Raw genomic sequence first — 22,245 nt, 5'->3', positions numbered from 1 at the left:
TGTAAGTAAAGATATAGTACACAATTTAGTTTCTGTTTATAAATCCTAAAAGCTATGTTCCTTAAAATAGGTATGCAAGCATCTACCTTGCACACAGAGCACATTATGTAAAGAAAGTGTGCTTTAAATGTACATTCACAAAGAGGTTTAGCATTACGATGAAACGTTTCGCAATTACTAAGCTACTGCTGTGATTTGCAGCAACCACACTATAATAACAATGCCAAGGCGAGTGTAATGAATCAAAAAGGATGACTGCAACAATGACTGACAGGAGAACAATAATTTGACAAGGAAAAGATTACAAGGGTGGAGTGGGTGATTCATGATGTCTTCCAGTGGGTGTGTGACATTTTCACATGCCAACACCATTGACGGCATTTCTCTTAGAGAGGGATGAGAGATGACATGTAATCTCACTACTGGCTGACTAAAGGGACTAACAATGGGACGGTTTAGAGACAGGTTTAGTGACTGGGGTTGAACTACGTTTATAGGGTTGAGTTGAATTCAATACGGGAGGGGCCTGTCTTACTGTCTCCTTCCTCATCGTGATCTTCCTCGTCATCAAACGAGACCTGCAGACTCTCGTCGAACTGACTACATATCCCAGCGTCCCCCTGGGCTTCCCACGGGTCAAGTTCTTCCCGATTGGTCTCATTACCTAAACTGCTGAGCTTGTTTGCTGGCAGTCGAGGCGGCGGAGGTCGAGGGGGTACGTTGGTGGATGATCGAGCCGGGCTTTCGGGCTCCGGGCAGCGCTTTATAGTGCCCTGGTTACCGTCATGATCGCCCGAGGAGCTTTGATGAGGTCCGGGACTGGGCTTTGGCTGGAAACGACAGAACAAAATTAGCAGCATGCTACCGGCTTCTGTGGGATCAATAGTGCGATTACTAAAAAAAGTAGATGTAAAAAAAAACTGTAGAAGCTGTTCACTGATTTCCGATAAGCTTGCTTCAAGAATAAAAAAAAAAGACTTGGTTGCTCAAAATAAAACTGCTAAATCAAAATAACACCTGAACATGCTCTACCTTTCAAAGGTTTGGGTGGGAAAGATTTTTTTAAATGTTTTAAAAAGATATCTCTTATGCTCACCACACAAAAACAATAATATTGTAAATTATCACAATTGAAAATAACGGTTTTATATTTTAATATACGGTTTTATATTTTAAAGTATAATTTATTCCTGTAATAGCAAAGCTTAATTTTCAGCATCATTACTCCAGTCTTCAGTGTCACATGATCCTTCAGAAATCATTCTGAAATATGCTGATTAGATGCTCAAGAACAATTTCTAATTATTATCAATCTTGTAAACAGTTGTGCTACTTCATATTTTTGAGATTTTTTTTTTTCAGGATTCTTTGATAAATAGAAAATTCAAAACAATTTAAAAGTCTTTTGTCACTTTTGATCGATTTAATGCTGAATAAAAGTAATGATTTCTTTCAACAACAAAAAAAAAAAGAAAAAGGTTAAAATCCCCAAACCATTGAACAGTAGTGCAAGTTTTCAACACTAAAAAGATTTACTAAAAACATTTTATACCATATAACTTGTTTGGATATTTACCTTGGGAGGAAGTGGTGGGGGGACCTTAGGCCTCATGGTAGAGTTTTTCGTGCTGAGACAAATCAGACATCCAATTAGCTGAGTTACAATGCTACTTATTTATGTTAATCATACTACAACTGACGAACATAATTGGAGGGCATTAACAGGATGTTAATGAACCTCTGTGCTTGGTTTCATCTGACACTGGAACAACAGGGGTACAATAAAAGACAGGAAACAAACAACAAATACGCATGCAATCAAATGCACCAGGAATAATTCACTCTAATGAAAATTCTGTTATTATTCACTCACCCTCACGTCATTTCAAACATGCATGCTGTTCTTTTTTTTTTTTTCATGAAACACCAAAACTTGAGAATGAAATACAGCGCAAAAGTGATATTGACTACTTGCATGGTGCTTTTTGGAATTTTTTTGGTGGTCACTAATAAAAGCAATTGGGTTTGGAACATGATGATGAATAAATAATAACATTTGTATTAGAAAAGCTTGTCGTTACTAAGAGAGTGCGCTATGTGTGTCATGATAGTAATTCATTTGCATTTGAACTTTGGAAAATAAGCCTAAAGTAGCAGTTGGATGAACCACAACATTCTTGAACGTCTGCTAGCCATGGCATTGCTAAATAAAGGGGAAAAGAGATGGTCTGTCCAGTAAGAAAGGAAAACAGATGAAAGAATGATTCCCATGGAAATAAAAAGGCCATGATATACTGGCAACATTTTCAGGGGACATTGAAAAACAGTATTTGATTTTAAAAGAAAAGAAGTCAAAATTTAATTTCACAAAGGATTACATAAAAAATCATCTCAGGTGCTTGCATCAAAAAGTTGCCAGTGCATCATGATCATGAAGTGTTTTATCCTAGAGCAGCAGGGAGAAATTTGCTATAGAATCAGAAGAACTTACTGTTGCAATTCATCATCATGATCATCACCATCATCTTCACCCTCATCATCATCCTCCAAATGAGCCTCATGCCCCCTAATGAGGATTGAGAAGGTTGCGGCGCTCATTCAATGAAGATTATCAATTTGAAGCAACACTGTTCGACTTCCCATGGGTAAGATTAAACACTAATGGGCCATTCACATAGGGCATCCCGTGTAGTTTTTAAATGCTAGTCTACATAAATATGCACTAAACAGACTCTTTACGTGACCTCTGTGATCCATCTCACTGCTTTTTCAGCATCTCATGCTATGAGCGCCATGTTTTTAAGATCTCAGGATGTTCCATTGTTTTTGAACACAAGAATGCATCACTATTGCGAAGTAAACATTTTGGTAGCATAATAATCAGTCTTGATGATTCAGTGACATTCCCTTTAAAGATGGACTCTAAAATCAAAATCAATTAATGACAGGACAATCCCAAAGATCAATCTAGAAATGCATCTGGAGTAAATTTCATTTAGAGGGAGTAACTGGTTAATTTTCCCCTGAGGAATAGAAAACTAATACTGTGGCAAAAATAACAGATCTCCAACAAAGCATTGCCAAGCAAATCAGCCTTTGGTTCCACTCGGACAAGCACAAAAGGGCAAGGTTAGGTCACATCAAATATTGATCAGATGAAAAACCAGCTATGCAGAGAGAGAAAGCGAGAGAGAGAGAGAGAGAGAGAGAGAGAGAGAGAGAGAGAGAGAGAGAGAGAGAGAGAGAGAGAGAGAGAGAGAGAGAGAGAGAGAGAGAGAGAGGGGAAGCCAAAGAAAAGAGAGAGCTATGAGAGAGCACAGGAGTGAAGGACACAAACAAAGCAATGGCATCATACCTCTGGTGCAGCTCTTCTTCAACAGATTTCAAGAGGCTCCTGTAAAGAGAGAATTTAGCAAATGAAAGATGGTAAGTAACAGGTGATTCTTTCAGTGCAAAGAGCATGTGGAAACACATGATGAACAGTTTTATAACACATCAACGGATCCATTAGCTTTCATTGATTTAAGGCTAAATAAACAGGCATTTACTGCTAAATTGTCTCTGATGACACTGGGAAACTGTCCAATGCTTGGTTGTTAAATTTTAAGAGAATGTCTGCTTCCGACCGTCTAGAACCTCTGTTCAAAAGTTGTTTATCTACACTGCGCTTCAATTATTGAACAGTAAGGTTTTCTGGACTAAAAGGGATTTAAAATAACAGAAAAAAATTCAGTAGATAAAAACTAGCTTCACATTTCCTCAAGAAAATACAAGTTCACACAAGGTGGACAAACACACCGCATGTCTTACGGCTGCATACAAAGAACAACTCACTAATCACAATTCAGTTTGTAAATGTATAAGAAAGAAGATCCAATTACAATTCAGTATGCAAATATAGCGATGACGTCATTACTTTAAATACATCGTGAAGGCTCAACATTCTATCAATGTAACCTGATGGAAACTATGACATTTAAATAGTGAATGAATATGCACATTTTGCAGTTTTTGTAAAATCACTGAAAGACATGATAGCAATATAGACCACAGCCACCCAAAATGCTCAAATTTAATTTCTGTGGACCATGTGCAATAGAGAAAACACCATGATGGATTTCTTCATCATTCAGCCAAGGCCGAACACAGAGATATTCTTGTTTCCTAGCCATTCACAACATTTAACATACATATTAATATAACTTATATAAATATGTTTTATTGTACAGTAGTCAACATTTGAAGTGGATCAAAAAAGTTCATCAAAGATGTCCCAAGACAAGAACGGGTATTGTTAAAAATTCATGTACAACTTTGATAAGTTTTTTGATGAAGGTTTTGACTACTGTACATAAGGAGGGTCCCCCCTCATGGTGGTTGCCATTTTGAAATTGAATTACTAACTGTACACTACTCACTTCAATCTCAGTACTCCCAAATTATCAGGCACTTTTTGAATAAAAACAAATTAACATTTGGTTGACAAATATTTCTGTGAATGCAGAATTTCTACAACAGTACCAGTTACCCAAAATCTGTTGTGGATTTTGCACGATCTCTCCTCCACACCAGTAGGTGGCAGTATAACGGTTCAATGGTGAGTGTCATTATTAAACTGCTCCAGAATTGGATGATGCTTAATATCCTTAAAATAATTTTGATTAAAATTTGTGCTTTATATGTATGATTTTGAAGTACAGTGCACTTTTAAAACATAATACAGCACAACCACTTTTAAAATAAATAAATCAATAAGTCATTATGTCTTGTCTACCTCGGAGCCAAGAGTGGCCTTCTCATTTTATTGTATTCAATAACCAAGAGCGCACAGGCCCCTGGACCATTCAATCCAGTTATCGTTTCCATCATTAACCAAACAGAGGCTGATTACTGCAGCCATGCATGGAGCTGACTAAACGAGAGCGGATGAGTGCTCATATACAGTGAATTGTGACGCTGAGGGGGTGTCTCGAAGTGCTCGGGACCCATCTGTTGACAAGAGCTGAGAGCAACACCTCAGAGCACATGCAAAGGCGCTCACACAAACACAGAGGGAACAGTTTCACTGCCACTCCATCTGGTGTACTCGACCTTCTGTTCACTATATGGCAAAGACTGTCAACAATGCGCAGGGTGTGTACATTTTAAAAGAATGACAGTCATGCAAATCATACGCAAGCAACCTGAAACAAAGTGTCACACTAGTGAGACAGCAATATCAGGTGTGAGATAAATAGATGCACGGACAAATACACATGCACCATGAACAAACCCAGCATGTGTCTTTGAACTGTGAATAAACTCTCTTAGGAATGTCAAATACATATACAGATATTTATAATTGGAACATTTAATTTGTATTGTTTGAATCCTTTTTTTTTTTGCAGCAGTAAAGCTTTGTTTTTATTAATATAAAACAGTGTGACATGTTCTGAAACTTACTTATTTCCTCCCATGATGGAGCCTTGAGGGGATTCTTCCTCATAATCCATTTGTAAATCCTGCGGAAAAAATAAAAAAGTCATATAGAGTATATCTTCATCTTATGCTTCAATTCATGCGGAACGCAGGCGTGTTTACACAGAGCTTCAAAAAGATGCATGAAAAGAGAACATGAATAATATGACCTGCATGAAATGCCGTTGACATTAGATTCAGGAATTATTAACTCTTTGTTCGTAATTAAGTGTTGTTTATTATTATTATTAATCCCCACATGCAGTTTCATAATGCTTTTACACGTACATGGTATATTTAGTGAGTGAAAACAATGGAAGAGATGATGAGATGAGCATTCATCTACAGTGTATTAGCACTACATCAGCAAGCAAGCACACATCTTGCCACGATTATTTTTTTTATTAGTTTTATTAGTTTTCATTAGATGTTTTCCTTTTTGGGCTCTGACATCACAAAAAACAATTTGAAAAATGTTTTTATAATTCAGTGAAAGTCAATGGGGTCCAAACATCATTGACTTTCATTGTATGCACAAAAACACAGACTTTTTTCAAAATGTCACCTTTTGTGTTCCACAGAGTCAAATAAAAGTCATACAGGTTTTAAATGACACAATGATGAGAAAATGATGGCAGAATTTTCATTTTTGGGTGAACTATCCTTTTCAGGTTTAAAATAATTGTAGTACAACTTAACAAACGTTAATCATTTTATTAGAGTGCAAAGAGTCAAAAAAAAAAAAAAAAACGTGGGAGATTAACAGGTTGGACCCCTAGATAGACAATCTGTCTTTTTAATACAGAAAAACTGTATTTATGTGATGAAATACAATTAGAAATGTTGATTGCACAAGATTGCTGGAAAGGAATTAAATTCATATTGCTCACAATGTCCTCCTAATTAGAGCATTGTGGGTGGACTGGGCCATGTGCTATCTCTCCTCCCACTCACCAATATGATCATTCAAGCAGGCAATGACTTGAAATAACTTCGTGTTCATGACTTAATAGAATCAGAAAACAGAGGAGGTATCTATTAAATACCTGCAACGTGAGGAATATTTCAGGAATAAAACATCGTTTTTAACCCGATGGCATGCTGTCGATAACAACAACAATTTCAACTGACCCCTCCGTAGAGGAAACCTGTTTACAGAAAATAATGTAATCTCGTAATGGAAGCTAGCCAGGAAACTAATGTAATTTTCGCCATGAACAACAACAACAAAAAAAAAAAAAAGTTTTATTTAGCTTGGTATCCACATGAGAATACCAGAAAGTAGATTGAAGGAATGTGATCCGCACCTATATCTGTAACATAGTTCCACCTAAAATAGACAATTTTAACAATTTATTTGAAATATAATATATTTAAAAATAAAAATAATTATTAATATTATTGTTAAAGTACAATGTAAATTAAAGTACAATATTGTGTTTATTATTAAATTTCAATGCCAATTCAATTAATTTGTTATTCTGATAAAATTGTAAGGGAAATAAAATGAAAAATACCATTCTGACTAAGTGATCTCAGACTTTTATACCCAATATATGCACTGAAGCGTCAGAAAGCTGAGAAATGCTGCGTTCGGAGGATCCATTCCAAGGTAGGAAAGCATCAAAACATGTCCGAATCCAACGTCAGCTTCACTTCCTGAGATACTTTCACCTGATACATTTTTGATATCCCACAATCCTGTGCATTTCATTCTGTGACGGTTAAGCTAAAAAATAAAGATGGCATCTGAAAGTTGTGGTTGGTGGTCAGTTTGTGTGTAGATGTACGTTTTTGACCAACGTTTTCCACTTTTGATGTCATTTCTAGCGAGAAATTACTATTGTAGTAATTCAATATTTGCTTAGTTATCATCAAAGCTCTATTTTGTTGTAGATCATCAAACCGCTTAGCTGCCTGCAAAAGTCATTGCCTGATAGGGCAGCGAGACAACAAGTCTGTGATGTCAAAGATGTGATAAATAGACATCAGGTCTTAAAAAATCTGGAATATCCCTTTAAGGGAAACGCTGTCTTATTTCTTTAGGGAAGTTGGCTATAGTGCTTCATCCATTAGAGGAGATATTCTGGCAGAAGATTTTACTATAACAATCAGGTCACTGATTAAACCTGAGAACCTTATCTCCCTCAAACTCTTTTCTTTATTTATTTCACTCCTTTTCGCTACTTTCACAGCTCTCTCATTTTCCCTTCTTACTCTCTCTCTCTCTGGAATACAGCTTTTCAGCCATGCAAAACCTCATTGATTTTGCCCTGCAGATTAACAAACCAAATATCCTTTACGCAGCAAACTGTCATATCCTTATTCGCTGGCAGCCTTTCTGCTGATGGGAGGCTTTTCAGAAAGAGTGATGGAGAGAGAAAGGATGGAAGAGTAAAAGCTAACAGAACATCCAGGAGTATCCGCTTCACTGCTTCTGTCACCGGCTTTTCATCTCTCTCCTTTTGGTTTCTTCATACGCAGTCAAAGACACCGATTCCAAGCATGTGATTCGCTGTGCCGCCTCAGCGCGTGGGCTTCAGACCAGATGGATGTGTCACTCAAAAAAGCCTCAAAAAAGGCAAAAAGATGAAAAAAGGGGGAAACCGTTTCTTTGCACAGGCATAACCCTGTGATGCTTTTAAAAACGTGGCAAACTATGCAACATCATTCTTCAATATTACCCAGTCACTAAAATAAAAAGTCAAAAGGACAAAAGTAGTATCCACAACCCTAAGTTGGATGAGCTAGAAAATGTAGGTCACCTTTTCAATTTCTATACTAAATTAATTCAGTGTCATAAGTATCTAGTATCCATCTAGTTCGAGAAGCCAAATGAATTTTGTTCTAAAACTGATTTATATATTAAAAAATATGGTGTATTTATACACACACACAAAATATAATTTAACAACTTGTAAATGTCAAATCCCAGCTAAATAGATGCATACAAAGACAAATCACAATTCAGTATGCAAACAAAGGGGGGAAAAGGGGCCAATTGGATTTCAGTACGCAATTATTATTAAGTACGGTAGGTGTACGCAATAACTTGGTGTTGAAACGGAGGGGTGATGTGTCCCTGCTGCAGAATTAGCTGATACCTCAAACAGAGCGTGCGAGCTGGGTTTGTTGCGGAAAGCGTTGCTTGCTGAGGCAATGTTTTCCCCCTCGCTCACAGACCTGCAGAGCACTTCGGTTTAACCGTCCCTGTGGGACACGCACAGGCACTTCAGACTCTTTTTCCCCCTCTCTCTCTCTCTTTTCTTGTTTTTCCCCATTTGTTCGCCTTCTCCGCCCCACTCAACATCCATTCCATCTGTCTAACCCTAATCTCTCTCTCTCCGTTCCCTCTCCTTCACTGTTGCTCGCTTTCAAGATGTGTCTGATTGTGACAAGCCCTAAAAATAAAGCCCCTCGGAGGCCTCGACTACACAAAATGCTTTGCTTTGCAATTTCAAAGTGCTTTTGATTACTGAAAAGTGCAGCAATGTATCGACTTTGAGGGACGCGTCTTTAATAAAGCTAGAGGCTGAAATACCAAAATAAAATGGATTCAGAGATTTGGCATGACAGACAAAGGAACAGACAATTATATACAGGCAAGCTGAAGACACAGACTGCCGTGATCTAAATATGATAAGGCAGCAGAATGAATGAATGAAATGAACAAAAGATATGAAAGTCACATATGGGAGGATGAGTTCACTACACAAGCGCTGCGAAGCGGACAAGATGCTACGTAAAAGACAACAAAAAAAAAGATAGGGGACGCGAAGACAGAGATAACAGAGTAAAATACAAAAAAATACCAGATTAGATCTTGCAGTGTAGTATATTTCTTCGGCACAGTCCAAAAAATCGTCAGTGTCGGGCTGTTTAGTAGAAGGACCAAGAAACTTCAGTTAATCACACACACGTGACGTCCATGTGGTTTCACAGAAACAATAATTGATGGGTTATGGGCGGTTGGGGTGGTTGCTGGGTGAAGATGTGCTTGCAAACACCATGTCAACCAGAATAGACCATTAACAGGTCTGTGGATTAAATGAACAGTCCATAACTGCTGAAAAGTGGTGTGGTGGTATTATGTTCACAGAAGTTGTAATGATTGTTATAATTCTGCTCTTTTGCATTAAATTGATCAAAAGTGACAGTAAAGACTTTTACTGTTCATTGTTACAAAATATTTCTCTTTCAAATAAATGCTGTTCTTTTAAGAATCGAGAAAAAAAAAAATCAATCAACATGATGTGCATAAAAATATTAAGCAGGTTTTTCAGCACTAATAATAATAAGAAATGTGTGCTGAGCACCAAATCAGCATATTAGAATGATTTCTAAAGGATCATGTGACTGAAGACTGAAGTAATGGCTGCTATATATATATAGTAGTACCATTATAGAAATGATATCACTTGAATTTGTTTAAAATGTTTCACATTTTAAAAACCTTTACAACCCACCAGTTGCAGCAATTATGTACTGCTTCTTTAGAAACAGCAGAGCAACTTGATGTGACTCCAGGAAATCAAAAGAAAATCAAAGCGTGGGGGAAGTGAGGTTCTTCAGATGTGAGGTTACATTCAGAAGATGACATCATAAGCATAAGCTACAATGGGAATCGACATTAATTTGATGTCCTGCTGTTAAAAATGATCTGGTTTATGAAAGGATGACAAATCCAGTTACAACATGAGAAACACTGAGTGCTCAAATGAGACAAAGATGAGTCAACGCTGCATTTTTCTGCAGCGCTTAAAGGAAGTCGTATTGATTAGATGCCACGGAAAGCTGCATCTAACCTTTCAATTATCGCGGTGGTGAGAGTGCGAGACAGACGTCTCAAATGCACAACAGTCAAACATGGTGTGAGAGAAAACAAGCCACTGTCAGTAGACGAGCTGGGATTGAGGTGTTTGTGAGGAAAATATTACATAATAGTAAGTGTCAGCTTATAGGAAAAATCATTTGGAAGTGTTCGCTACACTTGGTTATGAGATTTGTGAACAGCTAGAAAGGCAAAGTGATTTCAAATTAAGCTTGACGTGGTTTCACATTTGCTCTGTTCCAAAACCTAGTTGGCTCCCTATGGAGGGATCATATTCTTCACCGGCAAAAAATATAGTTTAAACATAAACATGTTTTTCCTAAAGTGAATCATTTAAAATCATTTTAATATATATTTTTTTATATAAATGTATATAATAATGAGTAATAATAAAGAGTGTTGTGTTTTTATGTTTTTTTTTTTGTTGTTTTTTTACATTTTATATTATTATTATCATATTATTTGTATTAATACATTTTGTATTTAAATGGTTGTAATTCATAAAAGCTTTGCAATACAGACCTACGGTTGGTCTCTTTTTAAAGATAAATTATTGCAGAAATTAAAGCAAAAAAAAAAAAGTGTAAAAAGTTATACAAGTTCAAGTTTACTTCAAATCAAATGTACTGAAAATGTAAAATCTAAAGCAAATGTACTGATCTAAATATTTCATACAGAATATATATTTTACAAAATAATTTGATGATTGAAATCTGGAAATTACTAGAAAAACAGGCATATGTCTAAACAAGTTATATTGATATCACTAAAATTGAGCCTTCTAAAATGTTTTAAAGTAGTTTTTCCATTGTAACGCAACATCCAATTAAAAAAAAACCCTTTTCACAGGATGAATCTTGAGTGTTTAAGCTTTTGAATAATACCTAATGTTTGATTATTACAAAAATATGTGATAGGGAAAAAGGCAATTTTTATTTTTTTAAGGCAATTAAAATTATTTCATTCAAAAGGACCATCACATTATTTCAGTTTTATTTAATAATAAATGTGTGTTTTTATGCTTAACAGAGCCTCACGCCATTAGCTTAACAGCATGCTAACGCCAAACTCTACTGAAATCAATTGTGAGTTGAGCTGTTTGTGTTGCGCACTAAGTTGCTGTCTATGTAGAACTTTTTAATTAATTCGATTCCTTACAAGGAAGCTGCCTATGTAAGCAGTAGGCAGCTCATTAGGTTTTGGAACAGAGCTAATAAGATGTAACTAAGAAGCATAAAGTGTGTTCTGATTGGCTGAATTGTTTGCCATCACAGGAAATCCCCAAAGCGAAGAGCAGCTCACTCACCGGTTCATGATGCGGTTTCGTCTCTGTTGTTATAGGAGGGTCAAACTTCACCTGACCGACTGTAAGAAAACAAACCATTTTTAAAGCAACAGTCCTACTTTTTCTGTATTGTACAGAAACATATCAGCATACGGGTTTGGAATGACATGAGGGTGAGTGAATACTGTTCATTGATATAACTGGTTGAAGTCTGAACATAAATAATCATATCATGAACACTCAAAACCACACATTTCTTTAAGTCAGTAGATGTCTGGTAGGTATGTTACAGAACCCAAAGAAATCCCCCAGCAGACACTGACAGACAGATCATGAGAGAGCATTTCTGGTATACTTCAGCAGAAAGAGAACTGAAGCTGAGAAATTCACTCAGCCAAGCTCAGGAGAGCAGGAGCACCTGTCAGGTCTGCCCAGGGGAGAAATCCAACAAACACTCACAGTTAATCTCTGACAGAGTCTTCCCTTCCCGGCTGGTACGGCTTGCTGAGCGAATCCGATGTGGAACAGACACTGGAGGCTAGGGAGAAGAAGAAAAAAACACACATAAACACCACACACACACACAAGAACAAATAAATACACACCAGCACATGAAGCACATAAAGAAGATTTTATCTCTAAAGGTCATTTAGAGTATTAATGACAAATCAAAGTGTTTTGTTATGGTTATTATGAGGTCATTTGAATGTTTATGTGGCTAAATAAAGGCCAACATAGGGTGAATCTCACAGCATGAATGTTTGAGTCTTATTAAAATAAAATAAAATAAAATAAAATAAAATAAAATAAAATAAAATAAAATAAAATAAAATAAAATAAAATAAAATAAAATAAAATAAAATAAAATAAAATAAAATAAAATAAAATAAAATAAAATAAAAAATAAAATAAAATGTATGGCTTAAAATAAAATGTCATTTTATTTATGTCCATTATTTTAAGACAGTAAACAATAATCATCCTGTTCACGCAATAAAATAAAATAATAAAAAATAAATAAAAAAATTTAAATATTGATTATTAAACGAAGCCTGTTTTAATTAAAGAACTTATTTATTTCCATTTTATTTATGTCCATTATTTTACGACAGTAAACAATCATCCTGTTCAGGCAAAAACATTTAGTTTTATTACCAATGACTTTTTAAAAATAGATAATTATAAAAAGTGTGTAACTGTCATGAAAATGACAAAACGTGACAATGCAAAAAATGTTTTAATGCAACTTAAAATATGCTAAATATAATTTATTATGTGTCTCTATTGATTTTGAATTAGAACGTCATTGATGGTTTTCACTCAGTTCACCCTTGAGTTTGTGAATTTTGATTAAATATAGTATAAAATGTATTATATTAAAGTGCTTTTATTTCAGCAATTTAGGGTACGCCTCAATTGCCATCATTTCATTGCATAATGTATATATCAGCATTATGCTGCCACCATTTAATCAGCATCGGCCTTTGAAAAACCCATATCGATCGATCACTATTAAAGCAATCAGATTTGACATGGCTTTTAAGCCTTTTATACATAAGCCACATTAAACCAAAAAAGTCAAGATTGTAGATGCTCTTAGTCGATAGCTTGCATATTAGTGCGCCATTCTTAGCAGATCAGAAGCCCAGTTAAGATAAAAACACCCCGTCAGCAAAATCTGCACACATCAATACATTTAAGACAAGAGCGGCTTAAATGCTTACACTTCAGATATCACTTAGTGTCATCGCCAGGGACTCAGTGGAGGGCAAACTCCACAAGCTAAAAATACATGCCAGGCATCGCTCTCTGATAAGAGTAGGGGTCATGATGCTGACCCCCTGAATCCCTATCTGTCTGACGCTGCTGTCCTGTCTCACTGCAGCCCAAGAGAAAATCATTACGGCCTACTGGGCGTCCGACAGCCCAGTCCCCGATGACCATCCAGAAAAGTTTGCTGTCATTCATGAACCAGAGAACACCTTCCATCAGCAACACACACATAAACACAGACTCACACATGCATGTGCATACGGAAACACATGCATAAGCAGCACACATAAGAACACGCAAACATTTGAGTCCTGAACAGGGTCCAGGAAACTAAATGGTCACTGAAGGACATCCTTCACTTTAGTTTCACGCCAGCAGGGCTGAAGTAGATGTGATGAGGAGAGATAAGACAGAGGAACAGACGCACGACCTTCAGACAACAAGGACACAGCAGGGCTCTGAAATAGAAATAGACAGAATGCCAAACACTGCGCCCTTCCCTCAGCGGACGCCTGTGAATATTCTATCACACCTTTTAGCACTTGAGCCACATGGTACAGAGACTAAGAAAGATATTATCTATGCTTTTTGAAAATCTATACAGTATATAGATATCAAATAAATCCAGGCTGTTCATTTTATTGAGATACAATTTAACCCACGGGTAAAAAAAGAAAAAGCCAGTCAAGAACATGTCTAGCTCATATCTCACTCCAAAAAAACAAAACCAAACAATTGAAAAATGAACACGCAAAATCATAAAGATTCATATTTATATGATTATATGTATTTATATATTTATTTGTTTTCTCTTTAAGCTTTTTTTATTTATTATTGTGCCTGGACATGATTCTAATCAATACGTTACAAAATGAGAATCATCTATGAAAATAATGAGAATTATAAACTCAAAAGTGGTCCTAAAAATGCTGCTAAAAAACGTTTATTTTTTAAGTTTGAAATAAAGGATAAATTAACAAAATAAAATGAATTATATAATCTATAAGCCTAATATTTCAATATATAAAAGTATTTATATTATATTTATTTTCAATATATAAAAGTATTTAAATTATATTTATTTTAATTAAAAATATTTAGATTTTTTTTTTTTTTAATGACTGTCCAGGTATGATTCTCATTAATATTTTACAATATAAGAGTTAATGAAAATAATGACAACTACAACCAAACTCAAAAAATAAAATAAGCACACAAAAAAAAAATAATAATAGTCATAAATGTTTTATTTTTTATTATTTTCTTTATATTTAGGGGTTAAATATGACCTTGACATGCTCTTGACATTTTGCACGAGATTCACCCCAATATTGAACATTATTTGCATTTCATGACGCAAGAAATTTCTCTAAAAGCTCTTTGATGTTGATGTTCTGTTAAACCCTTGAAGCAAACTTTAGCACAAAGAGGCCAGACAAAAATCTTTTGTCAACGGATCCAAATCCAGCTTTTGAACTGAGCTTCCGTTTCCAAAACCGACCCCTTGAGGGATCAACACTCCGATCCCAAATCCGACAAGAGCGCAAAACTCCCTAAAACATCCTTGGGCATACCTGCGTAACTCAAGCACTTATACACACACACGAACACACAGCTATTCAAGCAAACAAAAAAACACACATCATGCACAAATGTTTTGTCTAGGTTAAAAAAAAAGAAAGAAAATTAGTCACTTATGAGAAAATAAATTAACAACACACATAAAGCCATTATAGTCATCAGCGCAAAATTAATACTTACTACTGGTAATCAAAACATTTCCAGATGTTCACACACATACACACACACACACACCCCTGATACCTTTCTGCGAGCTGCAAAGCGAAGGACTCGCCGGGAGAGAGGAGACACTGGTAAAAACAACCCTCTGTATTTAAACTTCAAGAGCAGGAGAGGGGGAAAAATGAATAAGAGAGGAAGTGAGCATGAATTGATGCTTGGGGAAATGGGTAGAACAGGAGAGATGAAATGAAGGACAACTATGTCCTTAAAAGTCTTCATTCTCGCTGGGGGACTTTAGAAGAGGCCAAATGATTTCACAAATCTTTATCAGAAGAAGCCCTGTAGCACAACTGGAAGAGACGCCTGCGTATAAACCTAACTTTAGAGACAATCGAAACGAATAAGGGCCTTTAAAACAACAATTACAGGCTAATAATAAAGAAAGTAAGCCAGTGAAACATATCACCGCAATAAAATGGTTGAGGTATCGAAGACTCACGGGGCTCATCAAACTGACATCCCCACTCTTGGGATTGAGAGGCTAACGTAGTCAGTTCGATCAGCTGGCATTTTCTGGGCTCTGTTTGTGAATAATAGTCCCGGTGGGGCCGTCATTCTTGAAGTGATAGTTGCGATAACATTGAGAATCACACAAAGAGAGATATACTGTACCTCCGGCTCTGGGTCGTCATCGTCCAGGTCTGTGTAGGACGAGTGGTCGGGGTTGTTCGCTTTATCCAGAAGCTCAATTGCCAAAATACGACTCAATGGTTGGGACACCAAGGGATGCTGGGTAGAGACGATTGAAACGGCAATGTTACATGTTCTTTAAAGATATGTCATTTGGCTTAGTCTTAAAAGTTATATAATTTAAAAAGAAAATTATAAAATGTATAAATATAATTAATTATACAATAAATTTAACGAATGTAATTCAGAACAATGACAACAAAAAATTATTATATAAGAAATAAAATAACAAATTAATAAATATTATTAATTGTTCAAATAATTATAATGAAATCAAATTATATTGTTCAATTTTAAAATATAATTAATTATAAAATAAATTTCAATCAATCAAAATTTATTTATAGAGCACTTTAAAATCCAAAGTGGACACAAAGTGCTGTACAGTAAAACAATAAATGAATACATAAAAGCCCTAAAGACAGAGAGAGACGGCGAGCCAAACACACTGGCGCCATCTTGGTAAAATCAAAATTCAACAATTGAACAAATGCAATCCAAAATCCAAAATATTAACTAATGCAAACATTATGAAACTGAGAAACACAAAATGCAAAAAGCCCCTCCTACCTGCAATAACTTGTCAGCCGGTGGCCGTTTCTTTGGATTTTTTGTCAACGCCAATTTCACAAAATTGTGGAAATTGTTGGTCCTGCAGAACATAAAGAAGAGTCTTCATAAATCTTACACGTAACAAGCATTTCGACCGCGAGGCCGTGCAGTTTGTTAGCTTTAAACGTAATTAAGCTAATTTGATTTAACAGAGCTGCAAGGTACGGAGAAGAAACTATTCGGCAGAAGACCTGACCAGATTCATAATTAGCCAAGGTAAGAGAATGTCAAGTCCAACCAAATCAAAATGCATAAAAGTAACTCTTTAGGGCAAATGAGAGTGCTTGGCCCAAATTTCAATGGTGATTGATGATATTAAAGAATAGGGCATTTAAAAAACAAAACTGAAACTCACTGACACTGAAATCTCTCTTGGTATCAAGTATTTTACACACCCAGGTAACATAATCATCGCCTGAAAATGTAATTATCACTTACCATTTAACTTTGTCTTTTAATTTGGGGGGTTGAAAGTTGCTTTTCGTCATCAAAAACAGAGCTCTAGAGAGAGAGAAAAAGGGTTGAAGTCACAAGCAGAAAAATAGCTCGGCTTAGAAAGAAAATGTGAGTAAATTAAAGCATCTCAACTCATTAAAACATTGATATAGTTTCACTGTCAAGTGTGAGAGTGAGAATTCAGCAATTACAAAAAATGCTCAAAATATAATAGAACAACTATTTACACTAGCAAAGAGGTATCAAAGTGTCTTAATATGTTTTCTGGACATGGTACTATTGTGTGTGCATTATTTTTGTGTTAAAGTAGCCAGAGTCGAGAAATTAAATCCATTTTGTCCACTTTCTATGAATAAGAGAATATTTTTATGACATTTTAGGTATAAGTTACTGAACATCTGCACAATTTCAAGCTGTTTTCCCAAACACTCTTTCTACTCGTTGAAGAAACAGATTAATGTCACTGATCGAGCTAAATGAGAAAGTGAAAATAAGAGAATGTATTAAAACATCTTTAAGTGGAATCTTTATCTGAACCAGAACGGTGAAATAATATGGCAATCTTTCAGTATTGTGCTATACATACCATCATATTTAATTTATTATTCAATAATTTATAATTCATCATGTTACTGCCACAGTCCTTTTTGAACTGTACAGCTAAAAAAGCAGCTCTTTTTGAATTGGAACAGATCCATACTGCTGTTTAAACCGTGCCAGGCTGATTGAAGATGATTAAACTCACCTCATTGGATGAAGGTCAAACATGGGAGGTTGTAGTTCGGCCAGTTCAATGGCGGTGATGCCCACAGCCCAAATGTCGCACAGGTGATTGTAGCCTCCTTTCCTCTCCACAGCGGCCACCTCTGGGGCCATCCTGTTATCATGGGTTACAGACCACATCATCACTCACAGTATATTTAGGAACATGATGGTTACATAAGCTGTGGAAAAGGCTTCTGTGGCCATGTAGGAAACTACTGAATTATGAAAGATTAACTGTGTTTTTTTTAAACTCAACTGTGAAAAGTCTCTTTATAAAAATCATTTCAGGTAGTTGACAAAATAATATGGGATTTTTTATTATTCAACATGAGGTTAAAATTTATATTACTGTATAACGTGAAGGGTTTACAACTGGTGACCATTTTTGTATTAATTAAATAGTCATTTAAGAGTCATTTTTCACAAATTTGAGGTCATAGAAACCACATTTATTATAATTATAAATAATTATGGATGCATGTATGATTGTAAGGTGTATGTGGCACAACAAAGCTAGAAAGAAAACTGCTGTATACCAATAAGGAGTCCCAATGAACGATTTTCTTTTTGCTAGTGTGGCTGTGATCTGTGCAGATACACCAAAATCAGCTGCGGAGAAAAAGAAACAAAATATCATCTTTACTACAATCCCACAAACACCTCTCATGTGAGTTGTGTGCAGCTCACACTACCACGTGTATAATTATGTCTAATGAATTATGAAATTTGAGAGCTGTGAAATGACAAAGCAGATCAAACGTGACAACATGAGGTGATGCTCACAGTCAACAACACAAAGCTATTCGCACTTTTTTAATGCTTTGAGCTGGTAACATGGTAAGTAACTTCATTTAACACTTTTATCACAATGGGAAAAAAATGTGTTTTCTTACCTAGCTTGACATAACCATTGTCCGTCAATAAAATATTGGCACCCTATTTCAAATGGAAAAACACTTCATGAAATGACACTGTAATATTATACAGCATTATACTGTATAGCATTATACATTGCAATTATAAGTAACACATTATTGAATGTTTTACTGGTAGGTTTGTAAGATGGAATGAAAAATGTATCTGACAGACTTCAGAATCTAATATTTTTCCTCCTATAAAATCTCTTTCAACACCTGCTTTCATCTATGATCAGAGATGTGAAAGCACCATCTGAGTCATACTAATTACACCTCCCTTTGGCCAGGTAACACGTTTTCTCTTTCTTTACCAGTGATTGCACATCTGGCTTCACCAAATCGCCATTAAAAGGTACTAAGGGCTTTACTTTAAGGGCATTTTTGTAAACAGCCATGGCACACATGAGATGCATGAATTTTAGATGTAATGAGCGCTTATTTTTATTTACTGCTTTACAGTGACATTGTATATGAGCAATAACACAGCTTATGGTGCAAATTATTAATAATTTGTTGATTTGAACAGCCAACATACACAACCGTTCAAAAGTTTGGGGTCAGTATCTTTTTTTTAAAGAAGTTAATACTTTTATTCAGCAAAGATGCATTAGTAAATACATTTATAATGTTACAAAATATTTCTATTTCATATGAATGCTGCTCTTTTGAAATTTCTATTCATCAATGAACAATCAAAAACCACGTTCATTGTTTTCAAAATTGATGATAACAAAATGTCTTGAGAATGAAGACTGAAGTAATGGCTGCTGAAAATTCAGCTTTGCCATTACAGGACTAAATTACGCTTTAAAATGTATTAAAACTGAAATAATATTTCATAAAATGCAGCCTTGTTGAGACTTCTTTCAAAAACATTAAAAAGACCTTATATCAGCCCCAAACTTTCAAATTCCTTTATTGCATAATATTTCATATTTAAAAGGAGGGATTGTTTTAAATACGTGTATGCTTTATTAAAACTATGAAATACAATCCTTGAAGCAACTAATCTAAACTAATCCTTTCTGCACCACTAGCAGCACCATACATAATTGGAAAATAATGGCAGAATTGTTAAAGGAATAATTTCCTAAAAATAACGACGAATCACTAATTAATCAGAATCATTAAAGCTGATGTGTGTGATCTCTGTGCCGTCAGCGACACCAAACAGATTTACTAAAATAATCATTGATCTGCCTTGTGAAAAACAACAGTTTTTCATTGCAAGGTAAAACATACATTTTTGCTAAAAACTATACCTGGTAGTGATTTGATTTGCTGATAGATGTAGCAGGAGGTGGGTTTATGTGCTGTCACTCAACTTTTTCTTGCCATTTGAGTACAATTAAATCAATCAATTCCTTGCCACTGAAAGGAGCCTTTCATTTAGACGCACAAAAGCTAAAATCAATCAGAAATAAATGAAATTACCTTTATGTCTCTGTGCATCTTTCCTTTGTTGTGTAGGTAATATAAACCCTGAAATAAAAGCCATGATTAAAACTCATTTTAATTCATATTCATCTCAAAAACACATTTACAAACTGCCTTTTTAGAGACAGAACAAGGATTATGAAATATCGGCCCACATGTCTACCATTAAAAATTCAAAAGTAGCTTTCATGGTCACAACAGATTACTTCAGTTGTCAAAACAGAGTCCGGTAAAATGGCTTACCTGAAGGGTTTCTCTTGTTACATATGCTATCTGTGATTCTGTTAGAGGCCCAGTAACTGTGGAGACAAATTTAGTGTACATTTAGCACTAATGTAATCTACTAAGTGCATCTGAAAATATATCCCATTCCAGAATATTTGCCAAAACATCTTAAATGTAATGATCCGAACAGCATAAAAGTGTGTACAAAAGTGCAAACACATCAGCTGAAAAATGAGGCATGCAGAGTAGTTATCTTAAGCTTGAACTTGTTTAAACCAAGAGAACATATATAACATTGATCCTTCCCATACCACACTGGAACGACAGTTTAACAAAAGCACCACTAATGGGTTTCATCCAGCACACCAAGGACGAGATTATCAAGAACCCAATGTGACTGATTACACGTTTCCAACCTGAAAAAATATAGAGTTGAATTACTCTACTCTAAATGGACTACTGATGAAAATACCAGACGTTGAAACTTTAGCAAGAGAAAATTCAAAAGGCGTCTGAGAAGCTCTGGCAGGCAGGCATCTGTCTGTTGCCCATAATGATGTAGGATTTCTGACGGTTTGAAGCCTCTGACAGAGAAGTTAATCTTTTTTAAGTCAACAGAGACTTTTATTGCTGATTAAAATATCACAAAAACGGGAAATGTGCAAATCAGAAGGAGTGAATACTAAATAGCCTGAAGGAAGAGAGAGAATTTATTTATTAAATGGTGTCCGCAACCCATTTTACTTCTGTAAAGTGATGCTTTCTAAATGTGAAACCAGATATTCAGAGAAAAGTGCCAGGACTTGACTGGACTGTAAATAGTGGTAACGTGATAGGTTGAAAAATAAGAGGGCATGGTGATGTCATCAGAAAAGGAAAGTTGTTTTAGTATGTTAAACCAGTGATGAAGTTTACAAAGCTGCTTCTCCACTGTTGGGCCAAACCTTTCTCGTTGCTTAACCGTTCCATTTCGTTGGACGGCTTCATTTACTGTGGGACTGTGGAGTTGATAACGGAGATCTTTGGATTTTAATACAAATGCATCAGTTGTTGTCTTGGTGGCGCAAGAGGTAACAGACGGTATGAGATGTAAATACCAACTGCGTTATAGAAGATATTGACCAGATATTTTATTTTATTGATAACTAATGTTCACTTCGTTTAAATAGCGTGCTTGGTCAGCTACAGTGAAACTAGTAGCCAGGCAACAGACAAGTGACCAATCCTGAGTGGCGATGTCGAGAACGGTTTGAAATCGTGCCGTGACAAACCATGCTCAACTGGAACCTTTCCTTACCGTTCTTATAACTGCTGGAAAAGATGCTAAAGATAAAGTTTTTCTTTTCAAAAACATGCACCAAATTAAATAGGATCAATTTTGATTTCACATTGACAACGTTTTTTTTATGTGAATTATACTACCATTTAAAAGTTCTGTATGAAGTCTCTTGTGCTCACTAAGACTAAGATATTTATTTGATCAAAATATAGTAAAAACATTAATACTGTGAAATATATAATATTACAATTTAAAATAACTGTTTTCTATTCGAATATATTTTATAACACATCCTGTGATGCAAAGCTGAATTTTCAGCATCATTACTCCAGTCTTTAAATGTCACATGATCCTTCAAAAAAATATATTGAATATTGAAAACAGTTGCGCTGCCTAATATTTTTGTGAAAACCATGATACTTTTTTTCAGAATTCTTTGATGAATAGAAAGTTTAAAAGAATAGCTTTAATTTTAATCGTTTTTTATAACATTATAAATAATTACTGTGATTTAATTTAATGCATCCTTGCTGAATAGAAAGTATTCATTTTTCTTAAAGTGTATATGAAGAGTTCAGATGCAAAAGCCTCTAAGTGCCATTTGAAATTTTCTTCTAGAATGATCATTTTTATCAAGCTCGTATATTTAAGTTCAGTAATTTCACTTAAATGACCATTAATAGGTAATTTTCATTGCCATTTAAGTGAAATTACT

General features: G+C 35.3%; 1 protein-coding gene across 5 annotated transcripts in view; it reads right to left on the bottom strand.

The window, feature by feature from the left end:
- The window catches only part of map4k3a (mitogen-activated protein kinase kinase kinase kinase 3a), a 57,580-nt gene that overhangs the window by 6,057 nt on the left and 29,278 nt on the right, over positions 1 to 22,245 (bottom strand). Inside the window, exons 5-20 of one of the 5 annotated variants that reach the window (XM_084100235.1) lie at positions 20,270 to 20,325; positions 20,024 to 20,071; positions 18,566 to 18,608; positions 18,209 to 18,281; positions 17,653 to 17,784; positions 16,890 to 16,952; positions 16,410 to 16,491; positions 15,762 to 15,878; positions 12,033 to 12,111; positions 11,595 to 11,653; positions 9,270 to 9,332; positions 5,443 to 5,501; positions 3,356 to 3,394; positions 2,492 to 2,566; positions 1,577 to 1,628; positions 536 to 830 (exon numbers count right to left, since the gene is read on the bottom strand). In XM_084100235.1, the coding sequence (XP_083956361.1) occupies positions 536 to 830; positions 1,577 to 1,628; positions 2,492 to 2,566; positions 3,356 to 3,394; positions 5,443 to 5,501; positions 9,270 to 9,332; positions 11,595 to 11,653; positions 12,033 to 12,111; positions 15,762 to 15,878; positions 16,410 to 16,491; positions 16,890 to 16,952; positions 17,653 to 17,784; positions 18,209 to 18,281; positions 18,566 to 18,608; positions 20,024 to 20,071; positions 20,270 to 20,325 (1,335 nt within the window). The remainder of the gene's footprint in view (positions 1 to 535; positions 831 to 1,576; positions 1,629 to 2,491; positions 2,567 to 3,355; positions 3,395 to 5,442; positions 5,502 to 9,269; positions 9,333 to 11,594; positions 11,654 to 12,032; positions 12,112 to 15,761; positions 15,879 to 16,409; positions 16,492 to 16,889; positions 16,953 to 17,652; positions 17,785 to 18,208; positions 18,282 to 18,565; positions 18,609 to 20,023; positions 20,072 to 20,269; positions 20,326 to 22,245) is intronic. The other 4 variants (XM_084100236.1, XM_084100237.1, XM_084100238.1 and 1 more) reach the window with 4 other exon arrangements.

Source organism: Abramis brama (assembly GCF_963993115.1).
Source record: "Abramis brama genome assembly, chromosome: 23".
Classification (NCBI taxonomy): Eukaryota; Metazoa; Chordata; class Actinopteri; order Cypriniformes; family Leuciscidae; genus Abramis; species Abramis brama.
The sequence above is the reverse complement of the archived record's forward strand: the minus strand, read 5'-3'. Positions and strand labels throughout refer to the sequence as shown.